At 37.5% G+C, this 18625-nt stretch overlaps 1 protein-coding gene and 1 long non-coding RNA gene across 6 annotated transcripts in view; one reads left to right on the top strand and one right to left on the bottom strand.

Annotated features, from left to right (window-relative positions):
- The window catches only part of LOC105463294 (uncharacterized), a 444863-nt gene that overhangs the window by 317323 nt on the left and 108915 nt on the right, over positions 1–18625 (bottom strand). The gene's annotated exons all lie outside the window — the stretch shown is intronic.
- The window catches only part of LOC105463293 (gamma-butyrobetaine hydroxylase 1), a 91958-nt gene that overhangs the window by 53634 nt on the left and 19699 nt on the right, over positions 1–18625 (top strand). For all 5 annotated transcript variants that reach the window (XM_011710322.2, XM_011710319.2, XM_071074954.1 and 2 more), the window contains one exon: positions 3356–3554. In XM_011710322.2, coding sequence (XP_011708624.1) covers positions 3356–3554 — 199 coding nt within the window. The remainder of the gene's footprint in view (positions 1–3355; positions 3555–18625) is intronic.

Raw genomic sequence — 18625 nt, 5'->3', positions numbered from 1 at the left:
TCAGTAGGTAATTTGTGTAACATTTATCATCCTCTTCCTGCAAACCTTTTTAATTGGTGTCAGATGTTACAATCAGAGGACTATAAACACAATGAGCAAATGGGAGTGGCAAAGCAAACAATCACATAATCCAATATTCAAAACAAAGCCACATCTATTGCCTCTCTGAGAAGAGGCTCTTACCATATGAAATCAATCCCGTTTTCTTTTGGAAATAGTTGAAGTCTGAGGGACTGCCCTGGGGAACTTCATGAATGTGAAAGGGTAGCTGGGCATTAAGAAAGAGCATTAGACAAGGGATCAGAAAATTTGATATCTATTGGGAGAACCCACCCCCAGTATTTCAATTTAGAGTCTTTCTATTTTCCATAAGTGTCAGCTGGCTGAGAAATAAAGAGAAACACTGCAAAGAGAAGAATTTTACAGCTGGGCCTCCAGGAGTGACATCACATATCAGTAGGACTGTGATGCCCACCTGAGTCTCAGACCAGCAAGTTTTTATTAAGGGTTTCAAAAGGGGAGGGGGTGTAAGAACAGGGAGTAGGTACAAAGATCACATGCTTCAAAAGGTGAAAAGCAGAACTACTAGTAAGGGTCTAACAAAGATCACATGCTTCTGAGGAAACAGGACAAAAGGCAAAAGCAGAACTCCTGGTAAGGGTTTAACAAAGATCACAAGTCAAAGGGCAAAAGCAGAACTACTGATAAGGGTCTATGTTCAGCGGTGCATGTATTTTCTTGACAAACATCTTAAACAACAGAAAACAGAGTTCGAGAGCAGAGAACCGGTCTGACCACAAATTTACCAGGGTGGAGTTTTTCCCCACCCTAGTAAGCCTGAGGGTTCTGCAGGAGACCAGGGCGTGTCTCAGTCCTTATCTCAACTGCATAAGACAGACATTCCCAGAGCGGCCATTTATAGACCTCCCCCCAGGAATGCATTCCTTTCCCAGGGTATTAATATTAATATTCCTTGCTACCAAAAGAATTTAGTGATATCTTCCCTACTTGCATGTCCATTCATAGGCTCTCTGCAAGAAGAAAAATATGGCTCTTTTTGCCCAACCCTGCTGGCAGACCTTATGGTTGTCTTCCCTTGTTCCCTAAAAATTGCTGTTATTCTGTTCTTTTTCAAGGTGCCCTGATTTCATATTGTTCAAACACACATGTTTTACAATCAGTTTGTACAGTTAACACAATTATCACAGTGGTCCTGAGGTGATGTATATCCTCAGCTTATGAAGATAACAGGATTAAGAGATTAAAGTAAAGACAGGCATAAGAAATTATAAAAGTATTATTTGGGAACTGATAAATATCCATGAAATCTTCACAACTTATGTTCCTCTGCCATGGCTCCAGCCAGTGCCTCCATTTGGGGTCCATGACTTCCCACAACAGATACCTTCTTAGTATCCCGAACATATCTCAACTATAGCAATGACTGTATTTTGTTTTAATTGCCACCTTCCATGTCAAATTCTCCTGTAGACTGTGAACTCTTCAAAATCTACTGCCTATCACCATGCCTTGTGACATGATAAAATATTAGCCTTATTAAAAATATAAACCAACAAATGACTATTGATTAGGTAGCTCATATAATCAAGAAATACCAAGAAACTGTATCAAACCATCCTTCCTCCCTCCCCCAAAATGTAAAACCATCCTGAAACCTTCACACCTCATTGTCTGTTATTGATCTAACCAACTTGCTCTGGTCTAATAAAACATAGCCCATGTGCTGACCTGTTTCTCTTTGCCAAAGTGACTTGATTAATATTAAATTCTAAAGTTTTCTCAAATATCAGAAGCACTTGAAAAGCAATGCTTAAGGAGCTGGAAAGACTGTGGTTCTTTCAGTTCTGGTTACCCCTCACAGAGAGAAAAGAGTTAAAATTAGGAATTCAGAACCAGTGGCTGGATATCAGCTCAACTTTCAGAGACAATACAGTAGTCACTGGGGCCTGTGGAATGTGTTCAGTACTAACAAATATTAGCATAGTAAAAAATAATTAATGCACCTCTAGGGAGGCCTAATTTACAGTTTGCAATTTTGGTCTGGAAATTCTGGCTCATCATACAAACTGCTATGCTTAATAACCCAGAAACTTTGGCAATATGTGCATTTATAGCCTAATTAGGCTTTCATACATACACACACCTACTAACTTCTGCCAATGTCTTTATGCAACTAGCTGGTGGAAGAGCAAGAAGTGGCTCCCTGCACCTGCATGTATCTTTTTACTACTAAAGCCACTGACTCCTACAAAAACTCCTATTTCTGCAGAAACAGCTATGCTGACATCAAAGAAGCAATGATTTCCAGTCCACAACTACTACAAGAGGCACTGACCCATTCTTCATTCTTAAACGGGGGCTTTATTTTGTTTCTATGACACATTCCCCAGCTAGAAAAGTAAAGCATTGCTCACGATGATATTGAGATCAGAAGTTCTCATTCTGTCACTTTTTAGGAAGGCTTACCTTCCTAGGGCAATTTTCTTACCAAGGAAGGAAGAAATCAAATGGATTAGCTAGAGTCAGACTTTTCCTGAATTCAGTTGGTGATATCTGTGTTATTTTCATTGGCAAATTTGCATTTCCTCTGTGTTCCACTTCCTTTGGGAGAGCCCGGTTTGCAAGCCAATTATTTTTTACATTTTTCTTTCTGTTTTCTCAGTTAAGCGTTTTTATGAGCATTTAATCATGAAGAATGAGAGAGCTAATGGAAAGCATTTGACCTTATCTGTGTGGCACTCCCACCAAAAGGTCTATATATTCCAGGAATATACCTTCATCTTTTTTTGCTGACCCCAAAGGATGATCTGATCCCAGAGGTTGCTTCTTATCAGGTGAAATAAGAGGAAAGAAGAGCTGTACCTACCATGTCAAAGCTCTCCTCAGCCCCCAGCCCCCAGCCCCCAAGAATAGACATATTCTGTTCTAATCTACCATTTTGATTTTATCATCTATTTGGAGTTGAGCAATATAACTTGGCCATTAACACATACAGTATCTCAGAGTTATTTCTAAGCAGTGTCCATGCAGAGAAGCCCTTAGAACATACAGATCAAGAGCCATTCATCAGCTAAACAATATTCCCTTAACAAATGGGACATATTGAATACCTGCTATGGGCCAGACACAGTTGTAAGCAGGAGGCATATAACAGACTGGTATGGCACCAAGGAAGAAAGGCCTAGTGACTTGAGCATTTCTAATATGAATAACATTTCATAAACTCCATTATAAATCAACAATCAACTTTAATGAACTAGCCCTTTCTCTAGGTTATCATCCTATATAAAAAGAATGTAATCCCATCTGGTTTCTTCATTTTCTTAATTCACAGAATGTCAATACTGGGGCTCAGAGCTCCAGCTACCCACTTTGGATTTTGAAGATGTTTTAAGATATGACGAACATGCATACAAGTGGCTTTCCACCCTCAAGAAAGTAGGCATAGTACGACTCACCGGAGCATCTGACAAACCAGGAGAAGTTTCAAAACTTGGGAAAAGAATCGGTTTCCTCTATCTCACATTTTATGGGTGAGTCACCAAATGGTTTGTATTCTGCCATCACAGATAAAATTTGAAATACTTCGCAACTGAGGAAGACCCCCTTGATTGAAGGTACAGAAATTTTCATAATGTCTTGAGCAGGAAGCCAGATAAAAAGAAAAATCTAAAAGTAGTATTTTGCTGAGAATTATAATTTTTTAAGAGCCTAAAAGCCCAAAGACACCAGGCACCAAAGACATCAGGCTGGTTATAAGTGGTATATGTAGTCTGCTTGGGCTGCCATAACAAAATATCACAGATCAGAAAACTTAAACAGCAGAAATTTATTTTTTTTATAGTTCTGGAAACTAGAAGTCTAAGATCAAGGTACTGGCAGGGTTGGTTTCTGGTGAGGCTTACATTTTCTGGCTTGCAGATGACTGCCTTCTCACTGTGTCCTTGCATGACCTTTCTTCAGTGCATAGCACACTCCTGCTGTCTGTTCTTCTTCTAATATGGACACCAGTCTTGTTAGCTTAGGGCCCAAGGCTCTATCTCCAAACATTGGGGGTTAGGCCTTCATCATATGAATCTGGGGGGACATAATTTATTCCACAACAGATGTGATGAAAGACTGTGTTTCTCCAAGACTTTACAACATATTAAACTTTATGTTAAAGTTTCTTAAACTTTTACCTCCCAAGAGTTGGCTGAAAATTAAAGTTGGGCCCTGAGAAATTAAAGTCAGTCACAGATATGTTAAAAAGATAAAACTAACATTCATAAAATTAGTCCTATGTGCTTTAGTTAGTAATAGGGAGATATAATTGATTTTAACTTTGGAACAAGAGGCTGTTTGCATAAGAATTTCCTTGGAGGTAACATTAATTACGGATAGTGAAACACAACAACAGGAAACACTTATGTAGACATGGGAGTATAACTATATTTCTTTAGAGTGAGCCCCTCATGTGACATTAATACAATTATTCTTGGGCTTATAGAGTAGAGAGCATTGAAAGTGAAAGGGACCTTCCAACTCCAAAGGTTGCAACTGGAAGCACACGGGCTGTATTCAGATATTTGGTTTGGCCCACATGATGTTGAAAGGAAAACGGAATTAGTTGTCAACACTTAAAAACTGGGAGATTTTACATTACATGTGGACCTGACTTTTCTTGAAAAATCATCTCTAGCAACAACAGAGCCTAAATCCTTGCATGCAAACAATCTGCTGGATACAAATAGAGGCTGCCTTTGAAGAGAGCATAGACTCACTCTCCAGTTTGCCAAAATCCTCCACCCTCTCCAGACCTGCAAGTGTCCTGCTACTCTTTAGGTTTGCCACTCCTAAACTAGAGTAAGACTTGGTCTGTAGATAAACAGGAGACTGAAAATATTCAATCACTGAAAGACTGCCATCTCTGCCATGTTTAGACTTAGACAACCCAGTACCTACTCTGACTCCGAAACTTACATTTACCATTAGTGGATTTGTGTTGTATAAAATTTGTATCTCCCTTACACCTGCAAGAATTTGAGCTGCCCTAGAGATTACAGCAACAACAGACAAAGGAAAGAGGGGGAAAAGTCTCAAAATTATTAAGAGCCTCAAATGTATTACGTTTTGTTCATTTAATTCTCACAACAACTTTCCGAAATGAATATTATCCTTCAGTTCACTGATAAGGAAACTGAAGCCCAGAGAATTAATTTGTAACCCAAGTGCCCACAGATAGTAATAAAGGAACCAGAGTCTGTCCTATCTGTGGACTTTCTACTCTACCTTGCTGCCAATAATATGAAGAAACCACACGGAAAAGAAGAGCTTTTAGCCACTGGTGTTAAATAGGACACTTCGAAACGAATCTCTTCTAAGTCGTTTCACTTAGTTTTTATTTGCTGACAACAAACTTTTTGTATCTATTCCAAGGTATTTCACAATTTAATAACAGTGGCCAAATTTTGGGCTCTTTGTTAGAGTTCTCTAAACTACCCCCCAAACCCATCATGCTAGGGGTCAAATCTAAGCTTGATTTATTATGTGTGTCTTGTTTTGTTTTTGCAGGTTCTATAAAAGGGCTTAATAATTTGGCCACTGATCTAATATTGTGAAATTATTGGAATAAATACTAAAGGTCTGTTCTCAAAACAAATCAGACCTCCTACTACCATTCCATGTCCTTTATGGACCTTGCCATATAACCAGATAAGTTAACCTACCACATCCTACCTTCCTTAGATGATCACATTTCTTACCTGAATCTCTCAAATTATACACATGCCAGAAAACGCCTTTCTTACCACCTTACCCCTTACTTCCACCACTAGTTATCAAGATCTGTCCATATATTTTTTGACAATTTTTAATTCTCTACCTCAAGAACTGACAGAACAGTTTTGTTGTTTTTGTTATTGTTGTTTTATTTGCTTTTTTGTTTTTGTTGATGTTGTTCAGAGAATATGAAAAACAAATATTTTCTCTAATATTGTCCCCTTTTTCCATTTCTCTGCATAGTAATGTGCAGAAGTGATACTGAAGTCTGATATTTAAAAGAAGAAGGAATACTTAGAACAGTGATTTTCAGCCTAAGCTGCTTATTGGAATAGCCCATTTAGAAAATACTGACATCTGCATCCCATCTCCACAGTGTGTTTTCCTTTTTTTATTTTTTTTTAACAGTACTGGTATTTGGCCTGAGTATCAGAACTTTTCAAAACTCTGCAGGTGATTCTCATGTACAGCCAAGGTTGAGAACCTCTGGCTGAAAGGAAGGGAGACTTCAATAGAAGGCAGGTCTCCATTGGGATAGAACCGGGGTGCTTTACATCGTCTGAACTCTCACAGTGATGTGCACTAAATGGCATTTACCACGTTATTCTTTCTACTTTGGTTGTGCCTGGACATGACATCTTCAGAACAGACTCAGTAGCTGCCTTAAACAATGTCCCTCTCTTTCATATCTTTGTTTCTCCACTGGAAAAGTATCTCACTCTTGTTTGAAAAATAATTAGTTGGTGAGTGAGTGAATGGAATGAATAAATGCACACAATAAATAATGGAGAAAAGAGATTAAACAACAGAAGAGGGATAGAGAAAGGAAAGTGGAACAGATTAAAAGTAAACTTTGCTCTCCATGCAGATTTTTCAAGGAAGCTTATGACTGCTCTTGGTTAGATGCCTAAAACAATAATAGCTTGCTGATGGTGCCACGTTAGACATGCCTTCCTTGGGAAACTAATACCCACCTCACACTTTTCCATTCAAGTAGGGTTATTAGTTTCAAAACTGTTAAATGCATGAGTCTAAAATGAAAATGAGAATGCGAATAGCTATTTTTGGTTCTTGGCTGTCATCTCAATTGTTAAGTGGTTGGTTGGATGAACAAAAAAACAGTAGATTACAGCATTTCATGTTGTCTTCATATACAGCAGGCAAGGAATAAATGTTTAATGAATAAATCATGCCTAAATCTTTGTAAAGGACTATAAACCAGCAGATGAATGCAATAATTATTAGAATCTTTCACCATTATAAACTTACGTTCAACTAAATCAAAATGGCAATAACTTTCAGGACAAAAGTGCATGTCATTTTCCACATCTGTATTTTCTCAGATGCTTGTCATTATTTTGTCAGCACATCATCTAGACAATATTTTTTATGCAACCATGTGAAATGCTCAGTAACTTAATGACTTGATAATGATGAATACTTTCCTGGTACAAAAGAATAAGAGTAGGTAAAGAAACTCTCATTGTCAATTTTGTCAAATACATGTAAACATGGAGCAGTATGTAAAAAGACAATCTTTTGAGAATTTAAACCTTTGATTTAGGACAATGCTTTTACAGACCAGCGCCAAAATGCCTCATCTCATGTCCTTTCTCCCCCACCAAAAAAAAGACAATCAATGAAAATAATTTTCTGGAGCCCTTTTGGGAAAGGTGATATTATTGAAGAAATGAATTTTATGACATGACTTAATCCATTGGGAAATAGTTATTGTAAACTACATTCTACCATACACTGTCAGTTTCAAGGATTATACCAAGTTATGATGTTTTTTCAGAATGTATCCTACAAAGTAAATCCCAAAGAAAGCACAATTTCTATCCAAACAGAGTATCTTTCTTGAATACTGATACGTGCATGGCACTGTACTAGGCATTTTGTTGGGTTTAGATTTGGGTTTCTACTTTATGAAAAAATATCTTTTGTAATTGCTGTATGTGGGTAAATGTAAATATTTGAATTGGCTTCCTTCAAGTAATCTAAGCCAATAAGAAATTCTGTAAAACCAAGGAACAGACTGAAAAGTAACCCCGGACTTTTGGCATTCCAACTGAGGGAACATGACAGTCAATATATGCCAATAGCAGTTCAAAGAGGGTGGATAACAGGAAGGTGATCCCCAGGATGATGCAAATCATGGTCAAGATGGGGAAATATTCATCTACCAATATGATTTTCAGACAAAATGAATCCACTTCTCAAAATTTACACAGGATACCATTGTGTAAAAAGGTGTGGTAAGATAATATAAATTTAATTAAGATTATGCAATGCTGTGCAGCCCTTCCTCCCCATCCTAAGCTAATTCAACTCGGACACATGCCATTTCTATGACATGCCATTCTTCCCCATTCCTGGCCATCCCCTCCATCAGTCCCTTTCTCACTTGTTTGTTCAGGACTGCTTCTTTCTCTTCCTGCTTAACCTTTTGTTTGCTGCATGTATCTCTCTTGCTTTTATATCTCCTGGACCTTTATTCTGCCTACAGACAACCTGTGCCAAGTCTTCATGTCTTTTTGGCTGCTTTTTGGCCTTTCCTGCCCTTCTCAGTTGACTTACTAATATTTTTCCTCTTCCCTTCCAACCACCACACCTGCTACATCCTCCCAGCCTGGCATCCTCTGCATCGCTCCAGTAGAAATTCTCTCCCAGCCTCTGTTCTGTGAAACCACTATCAGTACCTCATCCCCAAGCCCTGGCATTATAATAAAGCAAAATAATTATATGCTCCTCACTCAAATGAACCAGTTTCGCACTCTTGATGGCCCACCAGGAAAGAGAAGTGGAAATTTCCTCCCACAAATTCATAACACAAAGTAAGGCAATTTCTATTTTTTGTTGCAGATTCTATTTTTAGTAGTAATACATGCACTATATTAATAAAAGAAAATGAACAGCACTCATGTAAGATGTCACTACTGTGTTTTTGTTTTGTTTTGTTTTGTTTTGGCTGGACTGTACCAATGCATGGTCTTTTCATACTATAATTCTGGTAAGATAATATTGAGAAGTTCAGACAATCTTCTCTAAAATGGCAAAACTCAAACCCTGAAAATTACTTTTTTAATGAGTTGGACAACTCAATAAACTGGAGAGGCCAGGGAATTATTATTTCCATAAGCTCATCTGTGAGTATGTGTGTGTACATGACAGAGAGAGAGAAAGAAAGACTTGGTGGGAAGAGTACAGTGTCATTTTTAAAAATATTTGTCAACTATATTTTATATTATTAATTAACTATCCTGCTTGTAACTCTACCAGTCAAAAATAACCTTTGAAAACTAAGAAGGCATATATCATTGCCATTGCCACTGTCATGTTGAGCTCCTTATAGGCATAAATGGTGGCATAATCAGGGTTGTATCTTTACTGTTAACTCAGCACCTGACACACAATTATCTCTCAGGAAATTTTAATGAAAGGAAATATGTGCGAAGTAAGATATTGTGGACGTCCATCTGAACAAGACAACAAAAACTCTTTGACAACATTGTCAAAATTTGTCAGTCCATAATTTAAAAATTAACCTCATGGGCAGCTCAGAGTGACTCTTCTTCCTCAAAAAGTCAAGCAGAAGAGAATAACAATTCTAACCTTAGCTAGCAAGACATCCTTCTTTTTAGAACTAAGCCCAGAAGTTCAGATTTGTTTTTTTTCTAAGAATGTTTTATTTGGTGGCACCAGCAAATTGCATTAATACATGTAATAAGGGTTACACTGGTAAGGATAATGGGATAAAACTGGAAACAAAAATCTGAGATATAAACTTCAAGGAATGAAATAAAGAAGGCAAGAGGCAATAGGAAAAGGAGATAAATGTGGATCTTGGTGGTAGTCAAATTTTATCTTGTATAGCATTGTATGGAAGCTATATAACTGCTGAATAAAACTTATAAGGCCACAAGTTTATAGTAGAAAATATAAGTAATACTTTGGAAACTTTGTGCCCAAAAAGTTTAGGAAGAATTGGGGACCCAGTGCCCCAGAGCATCTGTACTGGATTACTTCCTCTAGAGTTGCTCATAGGATCAACAGGGAAGCAGTCTAATCATGGCTTCACCATGGGCTCTTTGTAAGTGAGAAGTCAATCTGAGCTTTTCATGTAATTTCCCAGATCTCTCTGATTCTCCTCTACTGAGGACTTGCCTCACTCTTTCTGCAGGGGTGTTTTAATACTTGCTATGTCCTTTGAGGTCCCTGGGTGAAAGTTTGTTGGAAACATGTAGAATGCTACTACTACTGCCCAGTGTTATATCTTCATGAGTTCCTTGCATGCAAGCTTCATTGGATAAACAAAATAAGGTCAAATAGAAATGTGTCTAGTGAGCTGTTTATCTAATTCACCACCCAGACCAGTTAAGGATTTGCAATATTGAAATGGCCTCTGGGAAGTACAACCATAATATATAGCTTTCCAGCATCCACTAGACTTCTGCTCGCATTTCTGAAAGATGTCTTCTAAGCCAACCCAGCAGCATTTCACACATTAGATTGTATTCGAGGAGGTACAAGTGAAAAATATTACTATTTCTTGGCATCTCGCCCCTAAGAAATTGCTCCTACCATAAGTACTGCCTCCAAATCTGACTTTGAAACAGTTACTTGTTTGAAATACTTATTACCAGAAAACATTTGTGAAGTGTGGGGATCGGAGAAAGAAAAAACAAGTTTACCCATTTGTTGATGTTTCTAATTAGGAAATTGCTTGAGAAAACCACACAGCCCTTTTTGAATAAAAATGGCTTCTGGGTTATGAAAAATCAACCTAGAAATAATTCAAACTTGAGAAGAAGACAAAAAAATTGCCAGAGTTCTAAATTTAATTGTAATCCCATTCTACTTCTTAAAAATTTACACTGGGGCCGGGCGCGGTGGTTCAAGCCTGTAATCCCAGCACTTTGGGAGGCCGAGACGGGCGGATCACGAGGTCAGGATATCGAGACCATCTTGGCTAACAAGGTGAATCCCCGTCTCTACTAAAAAACACACACAAAAAAACTAGCCGGGCGAGGTGGCGGGCGTCTGTAGTCCCAGCTACTCAGGAGGCTGAGGCAGGAGAATGGCGTAAACTCGGCAGGCGGAGCTTGCAGTGAGCTGAGATCCGGCCACTGCACTCCGGCCTGGGCGACGTAGCGAGTCTCCGTCTCAAAAAACAAACAAACAAACAAACAAAATTTACACTGGGACTCCTTAATAACTTAATGTGCTAATTATAATGCTTTGGTAGAGGGACAAAAAAACTCTTTAAAATGTGTATTCTAGTAAGTATTAGGGTTTCTTAAGCAGAGTAACAAGCTATGTTCTTTGAGCCATTGTGAATCTCAGCTTACGTTATCAGCCAAGAGCCAGTCTCCAGGGTTCCCTTTGTAATATTGTTTCATAGTAATTAATACTGCTGCCAACAAAACCCCTTGAGTATGAAGTCATCTCATGAATGAAAGGAAAAATAATTTCTGTGTCTCATGCTCTTTTAGAAATCACTTGAGGAAATGCATGAGATAACCAATTAAGGCAATTGCTTTTCAACGGGTCCTCTGATACCCCACCCCACACCCAACACACACACATACAACCTTCCTTCCCTGCTTGTACTCTGTGCAGCCAGGACAGGTGGCTGTTATTGAGATGATAGAAATATTTTTTTAGTAAGCCCCTTTTATGTACTAAGTATTGACCTCAGCGGTTTACTGCTCAGCACCAAACTTATGTCAATGTAGCTATTCATTTTGGTTGTCTGAGGTCCATTCTTAGCAACAGAATAGATTCTTTTGAATCTTCACAATTCTGAGAAGAATCATTAACCCATCATCCCCAAAAAAATGAGGCGTAAGAATCAGGCTACAAACCCAGGTTTACCTGACTCAATAGCCTGCAGTCTTTCCTTTATACTATGCTACTGTGGTGGTTCATTGTTATCTAACATTTACCTCCTAATTTCCAATGCCATAATAACTGTTGATTGCTCAGATGCAAGGAGATAATCAGACAGCATTACATAGAAATTTATCAAATTAAGTCAGAATGACAGCACCAGAATATTCATTGCTTTCTCCTAAGTTAAAATTAGCATCAACCATTTACATAAAGGGAAAATGGCAATTGATACAGAATCAAAAAACATTTTATTCAATCTTTCCCATTAAAAAATCAAAACTAAAACCCAATTCTTGTTGTAATAAAATGTATTAAGTAAAATTTGACCGCCTCCAACTCAAAAAGAACCCTACTAAATGTATTTAATGTGGAATTCTCATTAATTTTTTCACTTTTTTGCAATGCACTACATTATTTGTTTTTTTATAATGAAGCCTTTGGGGCTTCCTTTGGAGCAAATTGCTATAACTTTTTCTTTATGTTTTTACAGGTGGTTGTCATCCTTCTATCACTACCTGACTTCATTTTTATTAATGGCAGTATTATTAACCTTTAAAAATAAGTGTACAACAAAGATTTCTTTTTTCAATTTTATTTATTTTATTTTTAAATTACTTTTGCAGGTTTATTGAGGTATGAGAGACAAAAATTGTATATATTTACAGTGTACAACATGACATTTTGATTGCCACGATCAAACTGATTAACATATCCATTCTTTCACATCGTTATCTTTATATTTTGTGGCAAAAAGACCTGACATCTACTTTGTTAGGAAATTTCAAGTATACGATACATTATTATCAACTATTGTCACCATGCTATTCTTTAGGTCTCCAGTACTTATTCATATAATAACCAAAGATTTCCACCCTTTTGACAAATATCTCCCCTTTTCTCCTACTCCCATCCCTTGTAACCACTGTGCTATTCTGTTACTAAGAATGGACTTCAGACAACCAAAATGAATAGATACATTGACATAAGTTTGGTGCTGAGCAGTAAATTTATGTTTACGTGAATTAAATTGTAGGGGAGGAAAAAAAAGATATTGAACAGCTAAAAAATAGAAAAAGCAAACTACAGTGCTAAGGATGCATGTGGTTGATAATACTCTAAACCAGGAAAGAAAGGAAGTGAACACCATAAAATTTAGGAAAGCTGTTACATTTGGGGAGAAAAGTGAGGTTTGTGTTTGGCAAAATAGATTTCTCATGGTAAAATATAATACAGATATAGAAAATCACATAAAATAAATGTATAGCTTAATGAACTATCATAAGGCAAACACCCTTAAACATCAGCCAGGTCAAAAAATGGAACATTGCCAGCCACCCCAAAACCCATTGACACATCCCAACCAAGCATAAACCTTGCCTTTTTCCCAAATGTAACGACTTTCCTAAGTTTTATGGTGCTCACTTCCTTTCTTTCCTGGTTTAGAGTATTATCATCAACATGCATCTTTACCACTGCAGTTTGGTTTTTCTACTTTTTAGTTTTTCAGTAACTCTTTTCCCTCCCCTACAATTTAATTCACGTAAACATAAATTTACTGCTCAGCACCAAACTTACGTCAACGTATCTATTCATTTTGGTTTTCTGAAGTCCATTCTCTCCTAAATTCCTAAGGAAGGCCTCACAGGGACAGTATTCTCTAAATTTGTGCATATTGACAGCAGTTTTAAGGCCTTTATACTTGAAAATTGGCTTGGCTAAATATAAATTCTTGGCTCACAGCATCTTTAATATGTCACTTATGGTTTTATTGGTAATATGATTTTCTTTTCCTTAAAAGTAATTTAATGGCCGGGCACCGTGGCTCACACCTGTAATCCCAGCACTTTGGGAGGCTAAGGCAGGCGGATCACTAGGTCAGGAACTTGAGACCAGCCTGGCCAACATAGTGAAACCCTGTCTCTACTAAAAATACGAAAAAATAGTTGGGCGTGGTGGTGGGTGCCTGTAATCCCAGCTACTTGGGAGGTTGAGGCAGGAGAATTGCTTGAACCCGGGAGGCAGAGGTTGCAGTGATCATGCCACTGCAGTCCAGCCCGGGCAACAGTGTGAGACTCCGTCTCAACAACAAAAAAAATAGTAATTTGACGTTTTTACCTGGATTTTGAATTTTTGTTGTTGTTGTTTAAATGTCCAGTAATTTTATAGACTATGTCTTGATATTGATTGTTCTGGGACAGCTTTTTCTGGGAGGATATGATTTGTTTTAGGGCAGCTTTAATTACTTTTTTTCAGAAAATGTTTCTTGAATCACATTTTTTAGTATCCGTTCTGTTCCTTTGCTTTGGGCTTCTTCTTTTGAGGACTCTTATGCATATCTTAAGGCTTCTTTGCATGTCCTTTTGTTACTTTCTCTCAAATCATTTCTATTGATTTCTTTTAAATTGTTCTCCCACTTATCTCCTAGTTACCTAAAGGCTTGTTACACTTATTTGATCTTGCATTCCTTCTAATTTAGTCGTTGTTTAAGGACTTTTTAAAGATTTTTCCTTTCCTAATACATCAGTCCATTTTCAAGTTTCTAATTCTGATGTTGGTTATTCTTTTACATATTGGACCATTTTGACAAAGACTTTTTGATTCATTAGAAGTGGTTATTTTAAAAAACAGAAGTTAGAAAAAAATAATATTTTATCTTTTTTATTGGGGGTGGCCTGTCCTTCTGACATGTACTGCCTGCCTGTAGGTATGCTATTTTGCTACTAATCCTGAGTTTTTCTCTTAAAATAATTTTGAGTTTAAACCTTGATTTTTGTTGTTGTTGTTGCTAATTTTAGCTGAAACTTGTTTCCCTAACTGTTAAAAGGAGATATGATTCAGAAACCTTATTTAATTTATGGTTTTAAGCTATATTTCAAAACTGGCTGACAGCTTTCTAAGACCTTCTAGTTCCTCTCCTTTACTTTTATGAGGACCTTGTTTTTTTCTTTGTCTATATTGTTCCTGTACCACTCAATATGCACTCTTCTCAGAAGGAAGGTCATGGAAGGGAGATTTATCTGGTTAGTTTCTAGAATTCATGAATTCCAGACTATTCAGATCCCTTACCATGGACCTTAGGTACTCAGCTATACTGGAATGTAGAAATCCCCTCCCAAGTTTAACTGCCATTCTCACATTGCCCCACTGCACTGTCCAGTAAACACCTGTTAGCGATTTGGGAATGTTTTAGATCCATGATGTACCCAGTTGCTTCTCTCTGCTTTCTCCTGCACAGTTGCCAATATCATGTAGGTCTTGTGGTTTTGAAAGGTTTGTCTCTATCCCCTCCTATTTCCTGGTTCGTGGGAATATCTTGTCACTTAATTTTTGTTTAGATGTTGTCATTGAATTCTTGAATTTTCACTCTAGATGTTCTATAGGGATAATTCAGAGAGATTCTTTTAAATTATGTCACCACTATCATTTAAGAAACCTCTCTCTTTACTTTATATCTTTAGGTCTTGTGGAGATTTTCGTATTAGTTTAATGGATTGAGTAAGAGCTATTTTAGAGATCAGAAAGGTTATCTTTGTTTCCTTAGTTTGTGTTTGGGGATACTAATTCTCACCTTAAAAAATAGCATGAATCATGCAATACCCATGTATTATACTCACATAACAAACCTATCCTTATACCCCCAGATCTAAAATAAAAGTTGAAATTATTTTTAAAAAGGCATAAACTCTTTCTTTTTCAGGGATGGATTAAATGTCAATTAATGTCTATAATGAAAGAAGAACTCAAAAGATAGTTACTTTTTAAAACACAACTCTTGAAATTTTGCCAAACATTGTTTACAAATAACTGTAAGCACTTCTCCCTAGAAGTAAGGAATAAAAACTGTTAATGGCCAAAGTATTCATCATTAGAATGTACTTAAAATATACAGTGTAAACCAAAATTAAAGTTTATAGTCAATCAGGAAATAGCACAATTTATTATTCTAGAATCCACGTCTTTACTCAACAAACATTTTTGGCACTGGGTTAAATGCTATGAGACAAAGAATATGTTAGGGCTGGGCACGGTGGCTCACATCCCAGCACTTTGGGAGGCCAAGGCGGGCTGATCACGAGGTTAGGAAATCAAGACCATCCTGGCTAACATGATGAAACTCCGTTTCTACTAAAAATACAAAAAAATTACCCGGGCTTGGTGGCCGGCACCTGTAGTCCCAGCTACTCAGGAGACTGAGGCAGGAGAACGGCATGAACCCGGGAGGCGGAGCTTGCAGTGAGCCAAGAACAGGCCACTGCACCCCAGCCTGGGCGACAGAGCGAGACTCCGTCTCAAAAAAAAAAAAAAAAAAAAAAAGAATATGTTTGAACTCAGTTTCTCAAGGAATGAGATTTTTTTGAGACTTTACAGGACAGCAGAAGCAGAATTTGAACAGAAGCTAAGGATAGCCATAGAGCAAACCCTCCCCACTCTGGCCCACATTGAACTTCGAGTTCCTCTCGTAGGTGATGTTCTTTCCCTCCACTGGGCCTTCCCACATGCTGTTTCTCCTTCCTGCAATGACCTTTACTCTTCTCTTTGCCTAGGTAAATCCTGCTTCATCTTCAGGTCTACATTTAGTCTTTATTTCCTACTCTCATAACATGGTGTACTTTAGCTTTGTAAGATAAATCATACTAATTCATCCTCCCTGTAGACTGTAAATTCCATGCGGTACAAGTACCACGTCTATTCCATTCACTTCTGGATCCCCAGTTTCTGGACCATTGTAGGTGTCTAATAAATGATAATGGAAAAATAAATATATGGAGCTCTGGTGAGGGACTGCATCTAGGAATTCATACGTGGAAGTGCTGTAACTAGAGTAAGCAATATAGTATTCCTTTGATTAATTAACTACAAAATGTATTTTTTGCTTTTTAGCTAGGAGATCATATTTGATATTGAAATTTTACAATATAAACAATATATGGGCATTGTATTTTGGATCCAATGGGATGAGTAATAATGTTCAAAAGAAGGCATTCTTACATTATCTGATGAAGAGAGCTTGCAGCAAGTGGATCAGAGGTTACAACTGTTAGTAAAAATAAATCCAGGTTTGCACTCATAAAACATCCTTTTGTATAAAAATTACTTTTAAAAAGGAAAAGTTTACAAATTAATCCAGCATGATTTTCTAAGTGTGAACCATTAATCAAAAGACTGTTGGCTAGGTGATGGGATTCACACCTGTAATCCCAGTGCTTTGGGATGCTGAGGCAGGAGGATGGCTTGAGGCCATGAGTTCAAGACCAGGCAGGACACCAGAACAAGACACTGTCCCAACAAAAATAAAAATAAAAGTGTATTAGCCCAGGCATGGTAGCACATGTCTGCTAATCAGGAGGCTGAGACAGAAGGATTACATGAGACCAGGAGTTTGAGGTTTCAGTGAGCTATGATCACACCATGGCACACTCCAACCTGGGTGACAGAGCAAGACCCTGACTCAAAAAAGAAGCGTAAAACTTCTCACCAAAGGTATAAGGAACAAATCCCATGACACTGCATTTTTAAAAAATAAGACATCACCAAGATATAAAGAACAAATCCAGCAAAAACAATATTCAAGTATTCCACAAGCACTGAAGGAACCGAATTTGTCACAAAACATTATTAATATCTTGATTATCTATGAGCAGTCATCTATGTTTGGGCAAATTTAGTAAATTAGCATTCAACTCAATCTCATGAAATAGTCTCTAAAAGTTATTTAAAGTACAGGAGCTTTTGACAAAAAATATTGAATAGACAATAAAATGTAACGGAGAGTTTAGTGAAATGTTGAGAATGACACAAATAGCTCAGTGGAAACACTTAGGTTTGTTTAAAACAGCATCTTTGATAAAAGCAGGATAATTTGCAGAGTTTCAGTCACTCACCCTAGCACAATAGTAAACAAGTCTATACCACTGGATTAAGATATTATGTTGAGCTTGCCTCTTCAGTTTTAAAAGAATCTGGTCCCATACCTCTACTTCAGTCATGGCCATTCTTAGTAATCTGCTTGAGGTGTTGCCTTACTTGGAATAGCATTAGAATCTGTCTCGAATGAGAAGGGCATGTAAATACACCTTCACCTCACCAAGGCCTCACCATTAGGTTTTTTAAAAAGTTCCTTCATGACCAATGAATCACATTTGCACCTGTTTCTCCCATCCAAGTACTAACCAGGCCCAATCCTGCTTAGCTTCAAGATCAGGCAAGTTCAGGGTTATATGGTGCAAATATGTTTGCGTTTGATTTCTGCTGTGTTTTCTTGGAGATGTGGATTTGGGATGCATAAGAAAGAACTTAGTGTCCTCAACTATCAGTAGCAGACTTCTTGGCATGATTCATTTCTATGACAAGGTAGAAAGGTAAAACAGATGACATTTCTAGGATTTTCCAGACTTCTGCTATGACCATTAAGAGAATGTTTATGATTGGAATTGGTGAGCTCCTTTCATGGGATTTATCATAAGATGTGAGCATAGACTTTTAGGCTACACATCCTATACCGCGCCTAAGACACTCTAGGTCTAATAAATGTTTTATCATTCCCTACCAGTTAGCTCAGAGGGTCAGAGAACTGCTCTGGTGAAGCCAAGTCACAGACCCCCATCCCTGTAGAGGCCAATTAATGTCAAAGAAAAGATCTGTTCTCTGGCTAATGCTTACACCTTGAATCTCAACCAGGTTTTGGCTGCAGTAAAATTCTGTCAGTTTACCCTTGATCATAGAAGGAACCAGGAAAAAGTATGTAGGTGAATCAATGCAAAACCATCACCACTCTTGAAAAAGAATCCAAGTGGTCATTTCCTGTTGATCATGTCAACAGCAGCATTTTCTTAGTCAGAAGATATGCATTCTGCACCTTGATGAAATTACCTTTTTGACCTCCTTAAATCTCTTCTCACATGTTGACTATTTTTCAAATGCCAGTGTTGACAGTCATCTGGATCTGTAT

The sequence above is a fragment of the Macaca nemestrina genome, chromosome 12 (assembly GCF_043159975.1).
Source record: "Macaca nemestrina isolate mMacNem1 chromosome 12, mMacNem.hap1, whole genome shotgun sequence".
NCBI lineage: Eukaryota > Metazoa > Chordata > Mammalia > Primates > Cercopithecidae > Macaca > Macaca nemestrina.
The sequence above is the reverse complement of the archived record's forward strand: the minus strand, read 5'-3'. Positions and strand labels throughout refer to the sequence as shown.